The sequence below is a fragment of the Eimeria acervulina genome, genomic scaffold (assembly GCF_000499425.1).
Source record: "Eimeria acervulina Houghton genomic scaffold, Eah_scaff1170, whole genome shotgun sequence".
Lineage (NCBI taxonomy): Eukaryota > Apicomplexa > Conoidasida > Eucoccidiorida > Eimeriidae > Eimeria > Eimeria acervulina.
In genome coordinates this window covers 1-9583 of record NW_013549379.1, presented here as the reverse complement: position 1 = coordinate 9583, position 9583 = coordinate 1, and the positions used below count along the sequence as shown (strand labels likewise).

Here is a 9583-nt window from a genome sequence, read left to right as displayed (position 1 = left end):
ATATATATATATTCATATATATATATATATTCATATATATATATATGAATATATATATATATATATTCATATATATAATATATATATCAATTCTGCACGAGAAGTGTAATATACATCAATAAATAATGAATACATAAATATATATATATATATGTATATATTTTTGATTATTATATTCATATATTTTATTTATTTATTATGTAATTATTATTATTATTATTATTATTATCCATAGAAACCTCTCAGTAGTTTATGTATGCGTTGGGGTGTCTCGGCACCTCCCGGGTTGGTGGTAATGAATACAGTTAAAAGTTTTTTGAAATAAACATTTCTAATTAAATTAAAGTGTTAATTAATTTATATTTTAATATATTTCAAACAAAGCTTTATCTTTTATTGCTCTTTTCTTGGTTTGCGTTTAGCTGCTGTTGTCTGAGGTGTCTGTACACCTGATCTTCTGCATGCATTTCTTAGTTTTTTATTGTTTTATACTGGTTTTTTAATGCATTTTTATTTGTTGTATTTAATTATTAACGCTTTTTAATTTGTTTTACACCAAACATCTTTAATTTTACTGCAATTTCCCTCTATACTTTGCTGGGGCTGGCTGCCCTTTAAGGTATGCAGCAAACTCTATACCCATATACACCGCAGCTAATCAGAAATGTTTCTATACTTTGTTTGTTTGCAGATCTGAAGCCTTCATTGCATTGCTGCTGCGACAGAGATCCCCTGAACCTCCAGGTGTATGTACACCTGAAGCCTACCACACACTCAATCTCCTACCTCTGTTGCTGCTTCCGTTTATAGAGACAGCAGCCAGCAGCAACCTAGCTATCTGCTGCTGTTGCTGCTGTTGCTGCTCCCTTATGCTGTTAGGCTATCTGCATGCAGCGGGTTGCTGTACGTACACCCGAAGAACAGACACCGCAAGTAGAGCTGCTCTTCAGCCTGTTGCTGAGATACATATTTGCTGCGCGAGCTGTACATACACCGCAAAGAGCAGCAGAAAAAAGCAAGAAGAAAACAGAGAATTAAATCTTAAAATATCTTCTTTCTGCTGCTCTATAGAGGGCCCCGTACAGCAGCAGCTCAGCAGTGGGCAGCAGGGGGGTTTGCTGCTTTTTATATTTCTCTTAATTATCTAATGCATGCATGCATGCATGCATGCAGCAGCAAAGCCCCAAGGTACAGCGCCCCTCCTGGGGCTGAGCGCTGACAGCAAACTGCAGCAATGCAAGCAAGCAGCAGCAACAACTGTCTTTTTATCTCTATAAACGCGCAGCAGCAGCAAAACAAACAAAAACAAATTAATTAGTGAATGCAGCTGTTCTGCAGCAACATTCTTAATTAACTCCCGGTGGTCCCCCTGTTCGGTCGTTGCTGCTGGCGCTAGCTAGCTAGCTAGCTAGCTAGTTAGCTAGCTCGACAAGCAACTAGCCAACTAGCTACACATGCACGCACCTAGCTGCATACGTTCCCTAGCTAGCTAGCTAGCTAGCTAGCTGTCTAGCTAGGTAGCTACGCACTCAGCTAGCTAAAGGGATAGGTAGACAGATACAGAGCTGGCGAATTAGCTAGCTAGCCAGCTAGCCAGGTTCCCCCCTGCGGTGTGGGGCTCGGGTATGCTGCTGCTGCAGCGCCGCAGCAGCAGATATATATTGTAGATGCTGAGAGCAGCGTAGGGAGACACAGGAAGGAGAGACAGACGAAGAGACAAACAAGCAGCAAAAGATTTTTTTAACAATTATTTTATTTACTGTGCGCACCGCTGAGGCCTGAAGAGAGACACACGAGAATGGAGCAGCAGCAGCAGCAGCAGCAGCAGCAGGAGACACCTTCCTCGCTGCAGCAGCAGCAACAGCAGCCGCAGCAGCAGCAGCAGCAGCAGCCGCAGCAGCAGCAGCAGCAGCAGCCACAAGAAGAGGATGCTTCGGTTGAACTCCCACCGTCAGAACAAAGCGCTGCAGCAGCATCACCGCAGGAGACCCCCGCAGCAGCAGCAGCAACAGCAGCAGCTGCTGCTGCAACAGCAGCAACAACAGAAACAGAAACCGCAGCTGCAACTGCGCCTACAGAACCAGCTGCGGCAACAGAAGCAAGTGCAGCAGCAGCAGCAGCATCGGCAGCAACAGCAGCAACACCACCAGAAGCAGTAACCGATACAACGCCAGCATCAGCAGCAGCAGAAGCACCAACAGCAACAACAGAAGCAGCAGCAGCAGCAGCAGAACCAACAGCACCCGCAGCAGCAACAACAGCAGCAGCAGCACAGGCAGAACCAACAGCAGCACAGGCAGAACCAACAGCAGCACCAGCAGCAACAGCAGCAGCAACAGCACCGGGAGGACCAGAAGCAGCAGCAACAGCAGCAACAGCAGCACCAGATTTGCTGCTGGAAGCAAAAAGCCTGCCCCCTACAATCGAAGAGCAAGTGGACAGCCTCTTAGATTCTCTTTGTGAGAAGGGTTCCTTGAGCGTCAATCAGTGAGCAGCAGCAGCAGCAGCAGCAGCAACAGCAGCAGCACCAACAGAAGCACCAACAGCATCAGCAGCAGCAGATGCCCCTGGTAGCCAACCAGCAGGTGGTGTCCACAGCAATCTCAGCAAGAGCAGCAGCAGCAGCAGCAGCAGCAGCAGCAGCAGCAGCAGCAGCAGCAGCAGGGGTATACGGGTATGTTTGTTCAGGAGTTTGCTGTTTAAGCAGCGTTTCTTCAAGCTTCACGAGCGATATTTGCATGCAACAAAGACAGAGGCGTTTGCAGCAGCAAAACTAAATCGGCTGTCTATCAGCCTGAGACAGCAGCAAGAAGAATTAGCAGAAGCAGCAGCAAGAGCTGACATACACGCGCAGCAAATTATCTCCCTTAAACAAGAACTCTCAGAGGTCCTTCTCTGTCATATATTTACAGGGTTTAGGGTTTAGGGTTTAGGGTTTATGTCCTGGTCGTTTTTGTCGTTTTGTTTTGCTGAGCTTTCTGTTTAATTGTCGTTTTGCATATCTCTTCTTCTGTCTCTTCTTTTTTGTTCTTATATATATATATATATGTAGATAAAAGTTTATATATATATAGATAAATATATATATATATATTATCTGTCCCTGTCTCCTTCTGTCTCCTTCTGTCTTTATCTGTCTCTTTATTTGTTTCTTTCTCTTTCCTGCTTTCTTCTTCTGTCTCCTGCTGTCTCCTTTTATCTCGTTTGTCTCCTTCTGTCTTCTTTTATCTCCTTTTAAATCTGGTTGTCTCTGTTTGTCTCTGTTTGTCTCCTTTTAAATATCTCTGTCTCTGTCTGTCTCCTTTTAAATATATTTGTCTCCTCTTAAATATCTCTGTCTCTGTTTGCCTCTGTTTGTCTCCTCTTAAATCTGTATATCTCCTTCTGTCTTCTTGTAAATCTGTTTCTCTCTGTTTGTCTTTGTCTGTCTCCTTTTAAGTCTCTCTGTCTCTTTCTGTCTCCTTTTGTCTCTGTTTGTTTCTTCTTAAATGCGTAAGTCCCTGCTTGCCTCTCTCTGTCTCCTTTTAAATATGTTTGTCTCTGTCTGTCTCCTTTTAAATATGTTTGTCTCTGTTTGTCTTTGTTTGTCTCTGTTTGTCTTTTAAAAGAAAAGAAGCGAAGTGCTTCGGTCTTCATCTCGGCAGCAAATGCTGCAGCAGCAACTGCTCGCAATAACAGCAGAAGCAGCAGAGTTAGAGGGACAGCTGAAAGCACAGATGAAGAGGCAAGCTAAAGAATTTTATTGTCTCCTTTTGTCTCCTTTGCTGTCTCCTTCTGTCTCCTTTACTGTCTCCCCTGCTGTCTCTGTCTCTGTCTCTCTGTCTCTCTGTCTCTCTGTCTCTCTGTCTCTCTGTCTCTCTGTCTCTGTCTCTGTCGCTGTCTCTGTCTCTCTCTCTCTCTCTCTCTCTCTCTCTCTCTCTCTCTCTCTCTCTCTCTCTCTCGCTGTCGCTTACCTCTCTCTCTCTCTCTCTCTCTCTCTCTCTCTCTCTCTCTCTCTCTCTCTCTCTCTCTCTCTGTCTCTCTCTCTCTCTCTCTCTCTCTCTGTCTATCTCTCTCTGTCTCTCTCTCTCTCTCTCTCTCTCTCTCTCTCTCTCTCTCTCTCTCTCTCTCTCTCTGTCTGTCTGTCTCCTTTTGTTGCTGCTGTCTCCTTTGTCTCTTTCTGTCTCCTTTTATATCTTTCTCTGCTGTCTCTTGATGTCTCTTTCTTCTTTCTTTTTCTGCTGCTTTGTTGCTGCTCTCTTGTCTTTTTCTGTCTCCAGCTGTCTCCTCCTCTCTTCTTGCTTTGTCTGTGCATCTCTCCTTCTGTCTGCTTCTCTCTCTAAGCTGTCTATATATATATATATATACATTTATTTATATATTTATATATATAACTCTTTCTTTCTCCTGCTATCGCTTTTCGTCTTTGTCTGTCTCCTTCTCTGTCTCCTTCTCTGTCTCCTTCTCTGTCTCTTTCTGTCTGTCTCCTTTCTCTCTGTCTGTCTCTTCATGTCTTCTCTTTCTGTCTCTCTTTGTCTCTTTCTGTCTCTTTCTGTCTCCTTTGCCTCCTTCGGGTTTGTCTCTGTCTCCTTTTATGTCTGCTGCTGTCTCCTTCTCTTATTTTTATTTTTCTGTCTCCTTCGCTGCTCTTCTCTTTTTTTATATTTGTTTTTTTATGTCCCTGCTGTCTCTTTCTCTGTCTCCTTTTTTGTATTGTCTGTCTTCGTCTTCTCCTTTTGTTTCCTTTCTGCTGCTTTTCTGTGTGCTACTTGTAAACTATCTCCTGCTGCTGCTGTTGTTGTTGTTGTTGTTGTTGCTGCTGCTGCTGCTTTTGTTGTCGTTGCTGCTGCTGCTGCTGTTGTTGTTGCTGCTGCTCTTGCTGCTGTTGCTGTTGCTGCTACTGCCGTTGCTGCTGCTGCTACTGCTGTTGTTGTTGTTGCTGCTGTTGCTGCTGCTGCTGTTGCTGCTGCTTCTACTACTGCTGCTGTTGCTGCTGCTACTGCTGCTGTTGCTGCTGCTGTTGTTGCTACTGCTGCTGTTGCTACTGCTGCTGCTGCTGGCGTATAGGGCGGAAGAAGTGGATGGGGTGTTGATAAAGGGAGCGAAGGAGACAATCGAAATGCTGAAGGTAAACAAAAAAGAATTAGTTTTCTCTTCTTTTATCTGTCTCCTTGTCTCTGTCTCCTTTGCTCTGTCTCCTTTATTCTTCTGTCTCCTTCTGTCTGTCTCCTTCTGTCTGTCTCCTTTTATCTGTCTCCTTTGCTCTCTCTCGTTTCTTCTTTTGTCTGTCTCCTTTATTCTTTTGTCTGTCTCCTCTCTTCTTTTGTCTGTCTCCCTTTGTCTGTCTCCTTTTGTCTGTCTCCTTTTGTCTGTCTCCTTTTGTCTGTCTCCTTTCTCTTTTTTTGTCTCCTTTTCATTTTTGTCTCCTTTCACCTTTCTTCTTTTCCGTCTCCTTTATTCTTTATGCTGTCTCCTTTATTGTTTTGTCTGTCTCCTTTATTGTTTTTTTTGTATATCTTTTCTTGTGTTTTCTCTGTCTCCTTTTGCGTTGTTGTTTGTTTTTAAATAATATCTTTAAATATAATCTGTCTCCTTTTATTTGTCTCTTCTTTTATTTCTTTTACTTAGCAGAAAGAAGAGAGAAAATGTATGAGATGTCTCCTTTTGATGAGTATCTGCTGTCTCTTCTGTCTCTGTTTGTCTTTGTTTATTTTTGTTATTTATTTTTTTTGTCTGTCTCCTTAATAAATTAATTTCTCGCGTTTATACTTTTTTCTCTCTTCTGTCTGTCTCCTCTTCTTCTCCTTTTTGTCTCCTTCAGAAAGACGAAAAAAGATTAACAATAGCTATCGGTTAGCCACCCCAAAACCCTTCACAAGCGATGCCTCTCCCTAGGGTTTAGGGTTTAGGGTTTAGGGTTTAGGGTTTAGGGTTTAGGGTTTAGGGTTTAGGGTTGCATGCAGAGAGGGGAAGGCATGATGCTGCGAGGTTGAAGCAGCGCGAGAAAGTGCTGACGAAGAAAGTTGGGGTTCGATCTTAGCTAACCCTAAACCCTAAACCCTAAACCCTAAACCCTAAACCCTGAACCCTGAACTATAGACCCAGAGCCCATTGGCGTGCGGGTCTCTCCAGTCCTTTCTCCCCGCTAGCTATTTAGATAGCTAACTAGATAGCTAGCTAAATAGCTAGCTAGCTAGCAGTGCAGTTACGTAGCTAGCCATTTAGCTTGCTGCCCCCAAGCTACTCAGCCCGTTAGCTAGCTAGCTACCTATCCAGCTCTGTAGCTAGCTAGCTGGCTACTTAGCTAGCTCCGTAGCTAGCTAGCTAGCTAGCCAGCTAGCTGTGTGTTGGCATAGGACTTGGCGGAGAAGCAAGAAGGGCTGCAGCAGGAGCTCAGCGAAGTCGAGCTGCTTCCTCAAAGACAAACTGAACAAAGAGAGTTAGCAGAACATATGCTCAATGCACTGCAGCAGCAAACCGCATGCACGCTGCAGCAGATGCAGGAGCAGCAGCAACAGCTTGATCAATTAGACACCCAAATACAGGTACAACACACCCTAAACCCTAAACCCTAAACCCTAAACCTCTACAAACCCCCCAGCTCATCTAAAGGCTCGCCACTACAGACAGCCTCGTCGCTGCTGCTGTTGCTGTTGATGCTGCTGCTGCTGCTGCTGCTGCTGCAACCAGGCACTGACACAGCAGGTGCAGCAGCAGCAGCAGAAGCTGCAAGAGCAGCGCAGGGTTTCTGAAGAGCTCATGCCGCAGCAACGAGACATGCGCAACCGACTTGATCTTGCGCAGGCAAGTCCTAAACCCTAAACCCTAAACCCTAAACCCTAAACCCTCGGGTTCGCTCGTGCATGAGATCCCTGATGGGCGAGCCCGCAAGTCGTTCATCAGGCTGAGCAGGCAGTTGGCTGTCTGGATAGCTAGCTAGCTGGCTAGCGAGCTAGCTAGCTATCCAGGCAGACCGACAGGCACGCAGGTAGCTAGCTAGCTGTCTAGCTAGCTAGCTGTCTGGCTAGCTGTCTAGCTAGCTAGCTATCTCCCTAGACAGAGAGATGTATAGCTACATAGATAGATAGTTAGACAGACAGGCAGATAGTTGTCTCAGGCAATGCTGAAGGCTCCTGCATTTATAAGAAAAGATTTATATTGGTGTGGCTGTGGGGTTGCTGCTGCACTGGGGTGTACGTACACCTCAGCTAGAATTCGCAGAGGGTAACGATCAACGCAGTGCCATGCAAAAAGAAATAAAAACAGCAACAAAAATAATGCATGCAGAAAAAGAAGAACTCCTCCACTTCAAAACTGCATTCGAAAAGGCAAAAATGTAAGGGTTTAGGGTTTAGGGTTTAGGGTTTAGGGTTTAGGGTTTAGGGGTTTAAGGGAAGAAAACCTTATATATGCCGCCGAGTTAGTGAGCGAATCAAAGAAAGCTGCTAACGGTAGAACGCTGACTTCAGCAGGTGAAAATAAGGGTTTGGGGTTTAGGGATTTAGGGGTTTAGGGTTTAGGGTTTAGGGTTTAGGGTTTAGGGTTTAGGGTTTGGCGGGTGTAGGGAGTACAAGAAGGGTACAATGCAGCGCGACACAGCAGCAGCACTTCTTCCTCCGTTTGTTGCTAGAAAGGTGAGGCGTATGCAAACCCTAAAAACATAAGGTGCCTATACACCCCAAAACCCTAAACCCTAAACCCCAAAACGATCAGGTGTACCTACACCCGAGTAAGATATTAAAACCCTCAGCAGAAACCCTAAATGCCTTTCTCTACACCTTCACATCAAAACCCTAAACCCTCAAAACCCTGCCGCATGGCCTTGAGGGTTTTTTAAAGCTAAAGCCCTGGTATCAGCGGTTTAGGGTTTAGGGTTTAGGGTTTAGGGTTTAGGGTTTGGGTTTCAGGGGGAAATCGCGTTGGAGCGGAAGGCGCTGATAAAGGAAGCAGAGGGCCGTGCAAAGCAGGTGAGTATTTTTAGTGGTTTAGGGTTTAGGGTTTAGGGTTTAAAGTTTAGCTGGGGTGTCTGCTGCCTCCTTGAATGCTTCATTTATTTATATTTGTTTGTTGCTTTTGCTGTCTCTGTCTCTCTTCTTTTTTATATTTTTGTTTCTGTGGTTTCTTCGAGCGCTGCTGTCTCCTTCCTTCTGTCTCTTTAGGCAGGGCTCCTGCCTTCCTTAAACCCTTTAGGGTTTAGGGTTTAGGGTTTAGGGTTTAGGGTTTAGGGTTTAGGGTTTATGGTTTGGATTCTTCTGCAGGCGGGAATGCTACGTGCTGAGAACGAAACCCTCTATGGATACATAAAAGGCGACGTCTGCAAACCCTAAACCCTAAACCCTAAACCCTAAACCCTTGAGCCATCTCCCTTAATAACATCTGAGCCGAAGGCATCATCGGCGTCTGTGCTGCTGCTTTGCTGCTATTTTGCTGCTGTTTTGCTGCTGCTTTGCTGCTGCTTTGCTGCTGCTTTGCTGCTGCTTTGCTGCTGCTTTGCTGCTACTTTGCTGCTGTCTTCAGGAAGCAGCGGTAAAGGAGAAGACAGAGGAGCTCCTTTCCCTGGCACGGCAAACCCTAAACCCTAAACCCTAACCCTAAACCCTAAAGCCTAAAGCCTAGACCTTAAACCCTAAAGCCTAAACCCTAGCCCTGAACCCTAAACCCTAAACACTAAACCCTAATCCTAAACCCTAATCCTAAACCCTAAACCCTAAACCCTAATCCTAAACCCCAAACCCTAAACCCTAAACCCTACCCTCCCGAAGGCCCAAACCCTAATGCGAATGCGTCAGTGCATACATCGCCAGATAAGATGTAAAGGCTGTTGTCTTTCTCTACAATTGTATTTAGAGTGGTTTAGGGTTTAGGGTTTAGGGTTTGTGCTTAGGATAGAAGACGAGAAGAGATTGAAGCAGAGACAGCTCAGCTGCTGCAGCGGATAAGCGGCTGGCGTTCGCTGCAGCACTCGATGGAGACACAAAAGCAGCAAGCTGCACTCAGTGTTGCTGCAAGCTACCGCATGCATAAACAAATAAAAGAGCAGCTACGCCTCAAAGTATTAGCTGTTCATCATGCTGATCCTGCTGCTGATCCTCCTGATGCTGTTGCTGCTGATGCTGCTGCTGTGCTGCTTTTGCTGCTGCTGCTGCTGCTGCTGCTGCTGTTTCTGCTGCTGTTGCTGCTAATGTTGCTGCTAATGTTGCTGCTAATGCTGCTGCTAATGCTGCTGCTGATTTTTCTGCTAATGCTGCTGCTGATGCCGCTGTTGATGCCGCTGTTGATGCTTTTGCTGTTGCTGCTGCTGCTGCTGCTGCTGCTGTTGTGCTTCCTCCAACTCCTGTTCACCACGTGCTGGCTTTGAAGACGCCTCACTTGTATACCTGGCTGTACAGCTAGCTAGCTAGCTAGCTAGCTAGCTATAGTTGGCTAGCTAGGCAGCTCCCCTCGACGTCAAGCTCGTTACTCAAGTCTCCTGAGTAGCTAGCTGGCTACCTACCTACCTAGCTAGCTAGCTATCTCGTTCGTTTGTATGTTTGTTGATCTATGCGCATATATATATTATATATATTATATATATTATATATATATTATATTATATATATATATA

At 45.1% G+C, this 9583-nt stretch overlaps 2 protein-coding genes across 2 annotated transcripts; both read left to right on the top strand.

The window, feature by feature from the left end:
- Positions 1-1798: 1798 nt before the first annotated feature.
- Positions 1799-2491, top strand: EAH_00056530 (hypothetical protein, conserved; the record flags this gene model as incomplete). Its single annotated transcript, XM_013393801.1, has 1 exon — positions 1799-2491. The coding sequence occupies one exon, from the start codon at positions 1799-1801 to the stop codon at positions 2489-2491; it is 693 nt and encodes a 230-aa protein (XP_013249255.1).
- A 3940-nt stretch (positions 2492-6431) lies between these two features.
- EAH_00056520 (hypothetical protein, conserved) lies at positions 6432-8306 on the top strand (the record flags this gene model as incomplete). Its single annotated transcript, XM_013393800.1, has 6 exons — positions 6432-6524; positions 6670-6787; positions 7372-7393; positions 7544-7613; positions 7887-7946; positions 8238-8306. The coding sequence occupies 6 exons, from the start codon at positions 6432-6434 to the stop codon at positions 8304-8306; spliced, it is 432 nt and encodes a 143-aa protein (XP_013249254.1).
- Between the last annotated feature and the right edge of the window lie 1277 nt (positions 8307-9583).